This window comes from Struthio camelus, chromosome 5 (genome assembly GCF_040807025.1).
Source record: "Struthio camelus isolate bStrCam1 chromosome 5, bStrCam1.hap1, whole genome shotgun sequence".
In the NCBI taxonomy this organism is placed as follows: domain Eukaryota; kingdom Metazoa; phylum Chordata; class Aves; order Struthioniformes; family Struthionidae; genus Struthio; species Struthio camelus.
In genome coordinates this window covers 34,850,416-34,866,254 of record NC_090946.1, presented here as the reverse complement: position 1 = coordinate 34,866,254, position 15,839 = coordinate 34,850,416, and the positions used below count along the sequence as shown (strand labels likewise).

Genomic DNA, 15,839 nt, shown 5'->3' with positions numbered 1-15,839 from the left:
ACCAGAAATCACTGTGCTGCTTATCATGAAGAGAATAGCTCTGTGCAAAATATGAGCAATCGGTTCCAACGGAAGAGTGAAGGAAAACGCTTTATTTCTACTGCAAAGGACTGCATAATCTCGCAGCTCATTACTAAATTCACACAGGAAGATGGCCACATGATAGAAGCTGGGAATGAAAATTGGGAGGTCACAGACAGTATTGGCTGTTCTGCAGAAACTGAGTCTGGGAGGCAAATTTAAGAGCTCAGCCTTCCCCAGCCTGTGCTCCCAAGCACAGACACAGAAGCCATAACTGTTGCAGGGGTGTTCACCCACGTCTGGAAAGCCACCACAAAGCTACCATGCTCCTCTCAGAACTTCTCCTCTCATACCTGGCAATTGGGAAGGTTCCCAAGTGAAATGCCCTTGTGGCCACCCCTCATGTAAACCTGACTCCAACAAGCATACCTAAATGTTATTGGGGTTTAAAACGGAGGCAGACAAAAGTTCTGCACTTCGTGACTCCCATAACAAGAATATAACTGTGGTCAAAAGGCTAGTATTAACAAAAACGCTCTGCTGAACGTAATACTTTGGATAGACATTTTATATTATACTCATAAGATTGACTTACAGGAGCTGTGTGTGTTTCTCAGCATTCAGGCCCAAGACCTAGCTTTTCATAGGATTTTTCCCATGCCAAAGGCCAGAGGTTTGCAATGTTTTTTTCAATTTGTGGACACCTCCCCCAAATATTTTCAGTGGAAATACAGCCCCATATTTAATAATTAAGTTTCTGACAAAATGATTTTCCAAGATATCTTTCACGGAGCCTCAGAAGTAGCTCACAAGCAGCTAAGATCCAAGGAGCAGAGATGGGAGACGGCCCAGAGCGACTTTGAAGTCTCAGCCTTAAGCTTATTAAAGCCCCCATATGAGCAACTGGCACATATATAAAACTGCAACTCAAAGGAGTCTTATCAACATACACTGAAGTGTATTCCCCATCTGGAGACTTCCAAACGGGCTTTCCTTGGGCTTGTCCGTCAGTTGTGCCTCTTGGCTTGCTTAAGACACAAGCCAGAAGGCAGAGAACCAACAGGACCAGATTCAACAAACATTCGCTTTTGATTAGAGACCCTGCTAACCATGGGAGGGCCGAGAGAGAGGGTTTACCAGATCAGATACCATGCTAGCTTCAAAACTGGGACTGCAGACACAAGCACCCCACCAGAGCTACCCATTACCAGAAACTGGCAACAGTAAATGAAAAAGACAACAGGAAACAGACTGAGTTTCTGAATTTCTCTTTATTCTATTTCCTCCCTAAGACTCTAACATTTTGGTGTATAGAGCTAGAATGAAATATCATTCATTCTTCTGAGAGGGAAGGGGGAATAGTTTGTTTCTTCAAGAAATTATAAATCCTATACGCATTGAAAGAGGTTCTGACAGACTGGATCAAGAAAAATGACATTAAAGTAAGAGTCTGCGAGTTGAAAAGCAGACACTGTAAAACATTGCATGCCCTGCAGCAGCAACTTTATTCCATCTTTGAATACTGGGACAGGAGCTCTCTTCCAGGAAGGCAAAGCTAACTGAGAAGCACCTAGAAGACATTCTTGTTGCTGTGACCACAAAACCTGGAACAAGGCTACACACTGCAAAAGAAAGGTGGGGGGAAAGAGCCCATGAGTCATCTACCGCAGAGGTGATGGTCTGCGTGGACAAAGTGGTTCCAGTGTCGCTTCAAACTAGGGACAAAGAAGAGTCATAGATAGGGGGTTCTGCTGTCTGCCTGGGAAACTTAATCTTTCCCAAGCTGTTTGAGCAACAGCAAGCTACTCCCAGGCAGCTCTCAGCTTATTACAGACTGGAACTCAATTTTCATAATGCTAAGATAGATATTGGAATGGTTTTATATGACTACACATAACAGAAAACAAAACCTATGATAAGCCGCTCAGTGCTTGTTCTGAAGAACTGGCAGAGGCAGCTGGATACCCTTGTTCAGGATACTGTGCATCTGCTAGACGCCTTCCTTTCTCCCTACAGGGACTGTGCCAAGGAAGTGCACAGCAAGTCATCACAAGGTTGTCCCCTTGAAGCAGGAGGCTGGCACACAGCACAGCTACTTCAAGTGTCCACGTCCCACAGCCTGCTGGCCCGACGGAGAAGTCACTTGATGAGCAGTGTGGAGTGCTTGCACAGTGTGGAGGGATCCAGCACCGACAATGATGCAAGATTAGAAGCGTCTATTGCGATTTAATGACCCAGATACAGCAGACTGTTGACTAGCGAGGAATCTTCCCTACAGGCTACAAAACTGGGTCAAATCAAATGGCAGCCTAGTTTTGAATAAAGACACGTGTGCTAGACAACTCTCTCTGCTTGAGCAAACCATTAATAAAGGTGGCTAACTCCCACACATCAAACCCTGAGAGTCACTGCCCCAAACTAGCCTTCTTTCACAGGCTCCTCGGGGAGCAAGTGTCTGTATCCCAGCGGTTTGAGCAGAACTTCATGTGTGACGAACTTCTTTCCTGAAGGGTTTCATTCCCATCCAAGCGAACGCTTATTCTTTATGTTTACACAAAGCCTGCTAGTTTAGCTCTCAAAAGCACAACGACAGAGTATCACTGTAGTCAGAGTCATGCTTACAAGACTCCAAAAAGCCAGACTGCAGACCTCCAAATCATCTTGAGAAATAAAAGGCAGAAGGCTCTCAGCATTGTTTCAAAATAGGATTCATATCAAACCTGAAACTGTTTTGAACTCGTGCTGAAAGTCCATACAAAATCCACACTCCTGCTCTTGCGGTGAAGACACACCTGGTGGGCATGTTTCAGCTATGCTGCTATTCAAACAGGCCACCATCCCTTAAGCAGTACCAGGCTGCACTGCAACCTGGCTCCCAACAGGCTGAGTGATGCTCTAGGACAGTACCAAAAAAAAGACCTCAGAGATGGCAAATTGTCTAAACTGAGCAGAAAGGGCTGTATGTTTTCCAGCCACGTGAATCATCACATCTGGCCAAACATCAAAGCATGACTCAAAGGCGCCCTCCAGCACCCCATTCCAAAATGCATTTCTTACTATACTTGCCTTCACACAGCTTAACCTTCTCCTCTATAAACAGCAAGCCCTTCGCAAGGAGCTGGTTCTGCCAAGAGAGAAGAGAGACATGCATTTGCCTTTTCCAAGATTTAAAACAAACATGGGAGAATATGAGTTCTTTCTGATGTTACCCACTTTACATGCAGGCATCTAAAGATTAGTCATGTCACAGTTGTTCCCAGCACTGCCACCAGACCTGATCTCACTGTGAGTTTTGCACATTTCATTAACCCTCTCTTATCTGACCAGACATGAGAAACCAACAGGTACATTAGATAGTTGAAACACTTCCCAGAACTGGATTTCACCATATGGAGAGGAAGAATAAACTTGTCCTGGTCATAGGGAGGGAGTCAGGAAAATAAGATTTTTTTTTTTTTTTTAACCTAAAACTGCAGCCACATAAGCTATACCTGAGCCATACGGTGGAGGTGGATTAAAGAGCCAAATACTGCCAGAACGTCCCACTCTGCTCTTCCTTTGCACTAGCGCAGAGCTGGCCTGACTGCACAATAAGTCAATTCAGCTCCCTAACCTGAGAACAACATATTCTCTTTTCATCTGGCTATTTTTCACTATATTAACCAATTGAATCATCTCAGTGTGCAGTTTCAAGCCGTACGAGAAAGGCAGGAGCTGCAGTCTTTCTGGATAATCTTAACCATCACAGACCAGACAGACCAAGATACTGAATGTGCCCATTTGCAACTCTGGACATCTAAGTATCTGATAATTGACCCATAGACTTTCTGCTCCTGTCTCCCCAAATGTAAAAACAGTGTTTACAATACTTACCTTTTTCTTCTCCCAAGAGCACTAGGAGAATCAGTTATTCTGAAAAGCTTTGAGAATCTCAGAAAAAGGAGTTGCAGAGAGGTAATGCAGTATTACTGCATCCCAGAAGGTTCAGTCCTACCATAGAGATCACACTGATAGCGAAAAAAGCTTCTGTTCCTTTGAAAGGATTCAACATCAGGGTAGCACACAATATTCAGAGGCCTCTCTCTCATGTTTATCCTCCCAGCTTTTGTGTTTAATGGATAACCACACCAAAGTTGCACCTTTCAACCCTTCCATTGGCCAAGAAGAAAGGCACATTGCTCCCAGCAAACACTGCCTGTACAGCAAGCTGCTGCCCCAGCATGGCCTCCTGATGAGCTGACATACCACAAACCTGCCCTTACACTGGTGCTCTGAATGTCAGACCTGCCTCCTGCTGTAGCCATGTAGCAAGCTGGTTTGTTCATGATATAGGCAAACAGGTATCAGCATGAGTCAGCCTAAGCCAAGAGAGCAGCTCACCTCAGCATCCTCTCAAGAACAAGAAACATTAAACTGTGGTACTCTGGGAGGAATTTAAAAGAGGAAAATAGACACTGCTTTGTGATATTCTTCACTTGTACTTCACTCTCTAGAGCAGGAGAAAAGCCTGCCACTCAACAGTCTTACCTGTTATCATCGGACATCTTTCAAACGTGTAGGAAAGGAAGGGCTCTTCTTTAAAAAGTATCTAATCAAATAGATACCAAAAGGCTTCTGCAAGCAGGTCAAGGCTAAGGGACTGAAGAGACCCCCATACATCCTATCGGCAAGGAAATGCCGCTGGATGCATTGTACTGCTGGAGAATTTAACACTCAAAACTGTCAGGTAGGAAAATACTTAAATTAATAAAATTAGAAATTGAATGCAAGACATTCCCTTCACTTTGGATTCTCATCTCATTAAAGCTGAGTACCGAGAAACTTCAGTGATGGGTGCCATCGGAAATTTTTCCAGTGTCACATTTTCAAGATTTCAACAAAAAGGGCTTGGAAGAAAGAATAAGCTGTACATGCTCACCAACTACCTCTCATGTTTTTTAAGGGGGGGAACGTCCATGAAAAAGGATCTCAAGTCGAGATAAAACTTGCTCTAAAGAATATAAACACCATCAGGAAGCTCTGTTAACAGACCCGTTTCAGACAACAGGCACACACGTAGGAGATGCTAAGGCAGGTTACCCGTGCCTCCACGCAACGAGGTCCTGTTGGCTGCTCTCTTGTCATATGGAAAGGCATTTCCACACCATATGAACAGTGTCTTCTTCACGGCAAGACAGACGTGTCGTGCTACACAACTCTAGGAAATGGGTACCTCTCCTTGGCTTATGTCCCATCTCACGGCCACTTCATTCACATTAAGGCTGCATCCAGCTCATGCTTAGCTACCATGCCTTACTTGTCTTGAATGGGATAGATGTAAATACTTTTGGAATACTGCTTTAAAAAAAAAAAAAAAGCAGCAACCCCTAATATATATCCAGAAGTTCAATCACGACCTACAGGCCATCCAATTCATCAGTGGTTAAATGCTGTTACTAGCAATACTGGTTAAATATTACATAGTGCATGCATGAAAAAAATAATTAATAGTCATGCTTGGTTTAAGCTGATTTAGCCTTCCTAGCAGGAGTAGCTTTTTTCAGACTTTAAAACCAAAAATAGTTAGAATGGTCTTACTCCCAAAGTAATCTAGAATTTAGGGCCCTTTAAAATCAGTTACACAATAAAAACAGACCATTTCAGGGGCAATGCGCAGAATGAAACTGTATTTGAATTGCACACCCAAGTCACAAGCGCTAGCATTGTGTGATACAGTCAAACTATAAACAGTTCTCACACTCTACTATCCACCAGTCCTAGGAATTTCAGCTCAGGAATCAGAACTGACACACAGTCCTGTTTGGCACAGGAACATGCTAAAAATGACATTTTACACCTGGGTGACCATGTGGGGAAATAGGAGTCCAGAGGATTTTTGCATGTTACCTTCTGAACTTGCTCACAAATGGCGCACAAATGACTCTCATTAACTGCAGTTTAAAAGCTGTGGATGCAAGCAGGTGAAAACCAGAGTACTCTGGCAGCACTACAGACAGCAAAATAGCTGCTTGCAGGCCTCACGTAGTGTGTGGCTTTCAGTTTAGGGGGAGCACACTCTGATCTTGGCTGATGCTTTACACTGCACCGGTGCCCCAGGGCTTGCACCAGTGGGGAACTGCCAGCACAACATGCATATGCACACCCCGGGCCAGGCTGCTCTCCTCCTCCCCTCCCACCACCTGCAGTGTCCGGCCCACTCACAGCAGCTTATTCAGTTGTAACTGAAAAGCCACGAATTTCTTCTGAAAAAAAGTCCACTTTCTGCATTTTTTTGAACCCTGGATTTTCCCCTCAATAAAGTGATTCTTTTTTTTTTTCTTCTTCTGGAGAAGCCTATTTTCTGATTTATTCATCTCTACCAACACGATTAGGGGCTGCCAAAGGGAAGTGCAGGGAGCAAAGAGAACTCGTGAGCAAGAAAATTCTCATCTGGGCACTGGCTGGGGGACCTAGTCTACAGCTCGCTCTTTGGCTAGAGTTACGGTTCAGTTTTGAGTTCAGATTCGGGTTGAGAGGAAGCCCAGAACTGCTGCTGGAGCGGCAGTGAAAGGGGGCTGCCAAAGGAAGGGGCAAGCTGCAAAAAGAACTTGGCTGGGAGACATTTTTCGTCTGGGCAATGGCAACAGTAATTAGCAACAGTAGGATAAGTTCATTCATATGATGAAAAATTTGCAGTGTTTCCAAACATTGTTATCAACCACTGAAAAGCGATTAACTTTCAAAGCTTCTCTAGCAGAAATAGAGGCTTTGGAGAGAGACACTAAGTTGTCTAGACCTACATTCATATTTTAGATTTGTTCAGCAGAAGAAAAATGACTACACTTGTCAGGTTCTGGCCAAAAAATCTGAAAACTTTCAAGAAAAGAAGAAAATGTGAAAAAGGAGAAGGGGGAAGAAACCTGGAATGGAAAAAAATTATGGGAAAAAAACAAAAAAACAAACTCACTTATACTGTAAATATTTTTCTATCTGAACAATAAGATAATGCTGCATGTCAGTCCTTCCATATGCTTTCTGTTTATTAATAAAGTATTTCAATTTGTTATATTTCAACCTACAGCATGAGGTACTCACAGTTCTTATATACCGTAGGGCAAATTTACAGCTGGTCTTTAATACTGTGTCATTTTAAACTATTCTGTAATCAAAAATATATGTACAAATATGAGGATGTCACACTTTTTCTTCTGTTTCTCTCGAGAAATATGAACTCCTCCTCTATCTGCACTAGCACATTAGGTTTCAGTTTACATATTCTTTATCAGTGTTGTGGATATAATTTTCCACTTTACTTATAAGTTAGTATTATTAATGCTTTCTACTTTCAGAGATCTTTTCTGTCTTTAAGCTATGTCAGGAAACAAAATATGAATTTACGCACCTTATTGGGCAGCATACTCCTATCTATTAAAAACTAGATCTATTTATCATTATCCTGAAATAAAGAATTTATAAGGCTTTTATGAACTAATCCATCAGTATTTCCACATGCTAAATAGACTCTCATTCTTAAGATTTCTTAAAAAGGTTTAGTTCCAAAAGCATATAGCTACTGCAGATGTTTCAATTATCCCCTCAAATTTCCACTTTCTCTAGGAGAGAGAGACGCTTAACAAGAATACCACCACCGCCGCCACCCACTTAATTTCCCTTCTGCTTACCTTGAACATTTCTGGAAATTCTACTTATCTGCCTTTTCTGTTAAAGACATAGGCTTAGATAGGGATTCAATCCAAACATCACCGCCTCAGATCAAGCAAGTCAGGTGTGTTTGCATTAAAAAAATCCTACACTGTTTGGTGACAAATCAATACAATCTAATAAATGCAGCCACAGTGGAGGTTTGCATCAGACCTTGTCTAGCTTACCCATCTCATTGCTGCTTTATTCCTGGCTGCCATAGGCAACATAGGGGGGCACAGTCAGCCAAGACGAAAAATAAATATTATATCTACAAGCAGGACCAGATACAGACCTATACTAGGTGAGCCTGAAGGACACATTTACATGAAAAAGTTAAGCTGCCACCTTCTGTCTCTTTGCAATTACAGCCTGAACTCTGTGTTTGGGTAGCAATTACTCCCCTCTCCTTCCTGGAGCAGCTTTTCCTGGCTCCCAAAGTGGGGTCCTACCCCTGCTGCTAGGACATCCCTGGCTGCTATATTCTCATTATGGGTGCCACAAACCTGTCGTTATTCTCTTTACGGCGAAATACAGACTATAAAGAAACAAACGCTTGAGTTATCCCCCACAAGTAAATGTAGCTGATGAATTTGAAGAGAGATGTTTTGCAGCAGATAAAAGTGAACTTGTGAAATCCTGCAGGTTGAAAACCACAGTAACCGTTTCAGGTGTTCTGCTAATAAGGGCAGATGAGAGAGAGCCTTCGCGTAAGTTTAAGTGCCCTAAAGTTTCAGAAGCCAGGACTCAAAACTTTAGAAAGAAAACCAATTTCGATTTTTTCCTCAGCAAAGATTTACTGTGCAGCAGAGAGTTCCTTCCCGCAAGGTACATGCGCTCACTATTCTTCCTAAGTAAGCTGTGTTGAAATAATTGGAGGGAAAAAAAAAATCTGAAGGGAGTCACATGCCATGCTGTAAAATGCAGACAGTTTACAGGTAAATCCTTCTTTGATTCAGCACAGGTATATTCTCCTTCCCCTCCCTGGTTAGAGGAATTGAGGCAAGTTTCTCCCTCTATCCCCAGAGGACAAATTCAGAGTATCTCAGTGCAAACACTGAAGGTGGAGGCTGTTCCAGGAGAAAGCACCTCTCTCAGCTCCAGCAGCACTAGTGCTGCAGGTGACCTTGTCGCCTCCCCTCCGTGCCCCTTGTCAGGAGCTGTCATCCCCACGTGTGCCGGCAAGCCCTTCCTGGGAGCGCTCCCGGCTGCGTCAAGCAAAATCAGCAGGACTAGCTGATGGGTCCATCGACCAAATGTGAAGAAGGTGCTCCATCTGGCCATGGTGGTGGCCTCTGGGCAGAGCTAGCAAGGACTGCTGTGGGGCAGTAATCCCAGCATGGCTTGCTCTGCTATGGGTGGTATATTCAAGCAGGAGGGTGTTGGAAAAACAACTAAGTCATTTCTGACAACAGGACATCAAGGAATCTTCTGCCATCGCAAGACATTTCACATCTTGTCTGAGAGCCATGTCTCTGGAGTTTAGCAAGGCACAAAGGAATCCTCTCGCTAATCAAAACAATATTACTGCTTCCCAATAAGCCACTACACTTGGGGGAAAGAAAAGTTTACAAGGACACCCGCTGAATTACATACAACTTTTTTTTCCTTTCACTTCTCAAGGCTGAACACAGCCAGCATGCCTCTAAAAAGCCACATTAAAGTTACATTAATACTAATTCATCAAACAGAAACAGAAACTCAGAAATCTACTGTTCCAAGAAAACTCAGAATAATTGATCCCATTTTGCTGGATGAAAAAGAAGAATTTCTTGTAAACATTTCACCACTTCTTAAATGCCACCCCTTGCAATAACTTTGAATTCTAGTGCTACATTGACACTTTAGAGGTTCTAGAAGAAACACATAGCCACTGTTTCTTGGATAATCTCATCTTAATTTGAGAAAAAAAGAATTACCCAAACTTATTTGAAGGTATTTTCCAGTAAGATATTCCCAGTTGCACACAAAACCTACTTTCTGACAGTGTTTTAAAAATGCAAATCTGTATGAGCTGCAGTATTCATACCTTGTTGCCAAAAATGGGGATTTTTTTTTTCTAGGAAGAGGGGAAAGTAGTGATAGAAACAGGGAGATCATTTTGATCCTACACAGAGAACATACTGCCACATAAAAGCAGACATACTATCCCAATATGACTCTTTTTGGGGCAGCCTTGTTCAAAATACAAATAAGAAAGAAAGCCCACTGAAAGAGCAAAAGTGCTGCAGTGAGAGTAAAAAGGAGAGCAGACTCGGGAGACTAACCGAGTAGGCAGCGCTGCTCAGCCCTAGACCACAGCGTTGCAGCCAGGCAGCAGCTACTGGAAAATCAGACCCGCTGGCCCACACAGCTTCGTAATGACGAGTGCAAGCCCAGGTAAGAGCCCTGGCTAGTGACAGCATGGCACACAGCTCACGGTAAGTCTTAAGTGGCAACAACCAGCCACAGTTTAAAGTGACTCATGTACACCTACCGAGTAGGTGCGCGCCAGGCCAACAGCAGGTATTTCCGCTGCCATCGCCAGCAGGGGTTCAGCCCTCTACGAGGCTCACGTGAGCAGAGCTGAGCTGCCCTGGGACTCCTCCGCAACAACAAGGCTGGGCAGTTGCTGTGGAGCCTCTGGAGCTGCTCCACGAAAGCCCAGCGCTAGAAAGGGCCAGATGAAGCAGAAATAATTGGTAGACCTGCATGAACAGGGTTCCCAGCCAACTGGAAGATCACTACAATAATAAAGACCAGTGTGACCCGAGAGACTGTTGCAGGCATATGGCTGCGCTCTGCAAATCACCCAAGTCTGAGTTCTTTCCCTTTCTGTAGTGGCCAAACTACTCCAGCCACTGGCAGCCGGCGTGAGACAGTGCTTTGTCACACAAGAGTTAGCGATGTCTTTATCAAGCAGTAACACTCCGACACCTAAACAACCATTTCCTTGCCTCATTATGAAACAGGCAAAAATAGAGACCTGGGGACAATGAAAGAAATGTCACACACTCCAGTTTTCTGTTTGACTAAGCATGAGAGAGACACACAACATTTTTCCGCTGTTAGCAACGCTCTACAAAGCGGACTTTCAAAGGAGAAAAAGCATGAAGATATTGGTTAGGTTGGAGTGCTGAAAAGGGATGCAGCAGTGATTTAAGCCAAAAGCTTTATATGGACTCAGTAGAGGGGCAAGTGCATGTTTCCCCCCAAGCCCCAGCTGTCTTACACAGGAGGCTAGCCTACAGCAAAAGGGACTCCACACAGCAGAGCCTGACCACACTGAGGGGCACCAATGCTCATTCCTGACAGCTCTAAAGGGAGGGAAAAGAAAATCCATTTTGGCTTGCGTCAGGGCTTGTGCTGTTAGTGCTGCAGCTTACTTTTGCAAATATCCATTTTGATCTTCCATTTTGACTTTGCTTGACACCCCAGTGACATGGGTCTCATTGTAGACTGTGGTTTACATGGTTTTGCTTATAAATAGAAAGCTGGGCCCGATTCTGAGTCAAGACTTCTTGACTTCTACGATCCTCCACAGCAACAGACTGGAAATTATGTAATAGCTTCACTTCTGTTTTCAAGATATAAAAGCTCTCATTGAATTAAATGGGCAAATACAATCAATTCACCATCCTGCAGCTCCCAAGTCTGCCACTGTAGTCAGTGGACTTCAGGTTGGTAAGGTATTAACTCTGCAACAGAGTTTCTGCATTTGCAACCCATGAGCGCTGGTAGATTTTACAGTATCCTCTGGGTGAGGAGCTGGGCCTCTTTACTTCAGGAGAAGTCAATTTGAAGTTAACATACATAAACCAGACAGTTCTGCTGCTAAAATGGTCAGTTGTGAAATAGCTAACACTACCATTTTCCTCTGTGAGTTTCAGAATTGACAAGTCCCCAGGGAGTGAAAAGAAACAGTTCATCATTCCCAAAGGTTTTGTTTCACGCTGCAGGCAGGATCAGGAAGACAATGCATCTTATCAATGCTTACTAGTTTTATATTTCAAAAATTTTCCTCACAACCACGAGGGTCAGAAAGCATGAAATTGAAGGGAACTTATCTGAAAATCTTAGGCTGCCCCAAAGAAGTCCCAGCGCCCAACACACCACTTTCCTCCAAATCCCAACCACTTACCTTCCATATTCATAGGATTCCTCCCCGTTGTGATTCAGCTTACTAACCCATGAGAAAACCAATCCAGCAGTCAGAATAGATGGTTCACTGCTGGGTTACTGAGCAGAGGAGTGGGTACAAGGCATCCGTTTTCAGCAGCAGGAAACTATCAGACCAGTTCAGATGCATATGGGACCATGGGCAAATACAATCCCAGAAAACCTGGAGCCAGGAGCATTATTTTGAGGAACATCTGCAGCAAATACAGAGTATGCCAAGTCCCAACTGTCTGGCATTTACAATTAGACTCCGATCCAAGGATATGGCTTGTGTATCTAATACGGTTGCTAAAGCAGCAGATCTATAAACACAAACCTCCTTCAGAACGAGACACTTGAGTTTCCACCAAAACCCTTGTAGGAATTACATTTCTCTTTCAAATACAAAACAGACCCAGTAACTCTAGCAGGATGAAGATTCGGTAGCAGAGGAAGACTGCCTAGACACCATCTGTTTCCTAAAGATTTCTTTAGCAACTTACTCATTCTGTAGCTCAGAACTGGTGACTTCCATGAGTTTTGGTGAAAATGACTACTGAGTGAGTAATTCAAGTTAATCAAAAAGTAGCTTTGTCTCACTATGAAAGTTCTGCTCTAGTTGAGTCTTAAATATTCAGTGGTTAGAAACATTTGTGTGTGTGTGTGTGTGTGTGTGTGTGTGTATTTATAGGTATTTATGTACGTGCATAATAAACATAATGTAAGAGCTAGGGATGTAAAACAATAGAAAATGTGATTTAAAAAAAATTATCTCAGTGCCTTCTGTTACAAGTGCTATGGCATAAGAAATGGAAAAATATTAAGTCAATTTATCACATCCAAATATTACATGATCCAATCAGTTGTTCTAGTTGCTGCTAGGACATTTAAAGGTGCCTGGTTACTCTTGAGAGCAGATCCTTCAGGGTGCACTGCAATCTAAGGGAACAGTAAACTTGGTTCTCAGGATACAATTTCTCACTGGGCTGTAATAGATGTAGGAGGAAGTCACGGACAAAAAATTCAGTCCTACTCTTCTCCCCACCCTGGTGACCCGTTCCCATCATCTCCCTTATATCAAAGGTGATGAGCACAAAACGTATTGAGTACAAGTCAAATAGTAACTTTTATCACTGGCATATGCTGTCAATCTAGCATCAGAAATATGCCTGCATCTTAGCTCACAGCAGGGAAAAAGAGATCATTTCCTACAATTGCCTTTATCTCGCACGGTTTGTCTCGTGGCTTGCCAGCACCAAGAGTTTTACTTCAGGCGAAGTCTGATAGATGCCAAGTGATTTTTTTCAGCATTGAGCAAAAAAACCTCAGAGGTTAAATTTTAGAGACCAATGACCAGTGACTTTAGCGGGAGAGCAGAAGCTGCAACTGAACTAGTACACACACGCTGAGATATTTGCACAAGTGCAAACAGGCAGACTGACAGAAGAACAAATTCAGGACTGACTGTAGCCAAACCCTCACACTGCGAGCTCTCTGAAGCAAAGGCCATTTCTCTCCCCGCAATAGTATAGTGCTGAATATATACGTTGTGACGGTGGCTTCTGAATGAAGTAATATAGCCTTGTCATTAAGGTGTGAGAACACATTTTTTGTCCAGGCTTTTGCATAGAACAGCACTGGTGATAAAATCCTTCTTCCAGGACAAGCTCGGATGCCCTGTACTTGCTAATAGGGATGCAGTCCCAGTCCAGATGTGCTGCTTCTGGGAACAAGCAGACTACAGCCTAAGCGGTCTCTTCAATCACTAGCTCTCCTGCTGAGAGGTCTAAGGAGTATCAGCTAATGCCACTAGCCCCAGCTGGACTAGGATAGACTTGAGGTTTACAGTCTGGAGGAAGAGAACAACACATCCAAAACCCGATGCTTTGAGCCATCCAGGCCTCAGGAGTCTCCGGCTCATCCTGCCCAGTAACACAACACAGCTGTGTCTTATTCAGAGCTGGAACCCAACCAGGCCTCTTTCAGTGCACACTGAATTTTCAAAAGCAGATAACAGTCGTACATCAGCACCTCATATCCCTCAGCAACATGCACAACTCGAAGCTCTATTCAGTCTTACAAATGCACAAAGTTGCCTCTGGAAATATTCTGCGTTATCCAGGCTCCTATACCATGCCTATCACTGGGCTTTCTGGGTGCCTAATGAAGCCCTTCCAAATCTCAAGTTGTCACGTACATTTAGTTGCGAAGTTTCATTTGTCTGTTTTTAAATTAGCTGGAGCAGTAACGGATTTCCACTTAAGCCAGATACTCTGTAGTCTGGGCAGGGTGTCTCCGGGCCTGGCGGTTACCAGGCTCCGTGCACGTTCTAGGAATCATCCTGCCCTGAAGCAAAAGACTCCTTCCAGTAAATGACTTGCACAGATAGGGCTGAAGAAGCGAAACATAACTGCCCCCAGGAAAGGAGTTTGTTTCTCACTTGATAGCATGCAGTGGGGAATTTTTTTAAGTCATGTAATCTAATACTGATAGGAAACGACATTAGTCTTTTTTTCACCCCTTCTAAACTGTTGGCACAGCAGACAGCAGCGTCAGCCACTTCAGAACATACTGAAATTCTCTCTCTGTCTCTGTCTCTCTCTCTTTTTTACTCAAGGGGAGTAAAACCAACATAAAAATCCCTCTTGTTTTCGGCAGCCGCCTTCTTCTTCCCTTTTTTAAAATCAACACTACATCGAATGACTTACAGTATTGAAAGCCACCAGCATTCTCTCAAAATCATCTAACCCACCCTTTCATGCGGTTACATTTCAACCTCTGTTTATCTGGACAGTAGTAGTAAAAGGCAGTAACAGTTATTCATATTTGTGATCATGTCTTTCCTAATCCTTCATCTTTCGCTTTTTCACAGATTACAAGTATATTTATGGGAACAAACTGTAACCAGGTTGATTTCCTGCTGATAGGGACTTCCTTCTCTGCCTCCCCAGAACAGAAAGACGTTATCTTTCTTCTTCCCATTCGCCCTTCACTAGCTCCTCTTGCAGAAAACCTCATCCAGTATTCTATTTACTAGAGGTTTTTAGGGTGAAAAAAACTACAAAAGGTACCCCATCTTTTTAAAAAAGTTTATGAAGTGAATTCTTTCCTGACCCTAGCAGGCTACTAGCAGCCACTAAGATTAACTCTATATTAGCACAAACACACCTAAATGTAATTACTCCCAAGGCTACATGGCCCACATAAAAAAAGAGCCAATGCCTCCATGACTTTCTGTGGCAAAATGAAAATGAAACAGAGGTAGGCTACCTGCTAGTTAAAAGGGGTACCAAAGCTTTTATATACTAAAAAGCTGAAGAGAACACACCTCAAAAGAGAGAAAGCAAATCATGTAATACCTGAAAGTAATCTGTGATGAAGGATCCAAGTTCACTCTTCAGCAGCCGTCTGTAGACAGAAGGAGCACATCCATGAAGAAATAGCCATTGCTGGTCACTTCTTATAAGCATATCTGCACTTCACTACCAGTCAACCCCAAGAAACGTGAGTATATACGAATGTGTCATTTTGGCCACAGCTAAATTTCATTTACATCTAAGCATACGTTGTACTAATGCCAGCAGAGGCTATACTCAAATTATAAAGGAATGAAATAGCTTTCCTGAAGTCTTCTATTTATAAGCCACACACCTAGAACAAGCAAAAAACTGAGCACCACCGACCCACTGACCTCCTGAATTCACAGAGAGCTGGGAAGAGAATTTAAAGTCTCTATTTAGATTGAAATTCAGCATTTTTTCTGATTTTCCTTTAAATTTAAAAAGCTGCCTTTCATTTCACTGTGAACAGCATATCTCCCTACTTCCTTTTCTCTTGGAAGTAGAAAGTGGGATGATAAGGAGAGGAGCAAAGTAGTAAACATGCGGGCAGAAGCTGTGGCTTCCCCGTGAGTACCACATTAAAAAAATAAAAAGGCACGTTTTTCATGAAAGCAATTGTAGAAGTGGAACAAGAGGCATGCTGAATACATGTAGGCAGAA

The 15,839-nt window shown here is 43.1% G+C and overlaps 1 protein-coding gene across 10 annotated transcripts in view; it reads right to left on the bottom strand.

The window, feature by feature from the left end:
- Positions 1–15,839, bottom strand: part of PRR5L (proline rich 5 like) — a 64,391-nt gene that overhangs the window by 29,113 nt on the left and 19,439 nt on the right. For all 10 annotated transcript variants that reach the window (XM_068945516.1, XM_068945511.1, XM_068945512.1 and 7 more), the window contains exons 4-5: positions 15,198–15,246; positions 3,088–3,145 (exon numbers count right to left, since the gene is read on the bottom strand). In XM_068945516.1, coding sequence (XP_068801617.1) covers positions 3,088–3,145; positions 15,198–15,246 — 107 coding nt within the window. The remainder of the gene's footprint in view (positions 1–3,087; positions 3,146–15,197; positions 15,247–15,839) is intronic.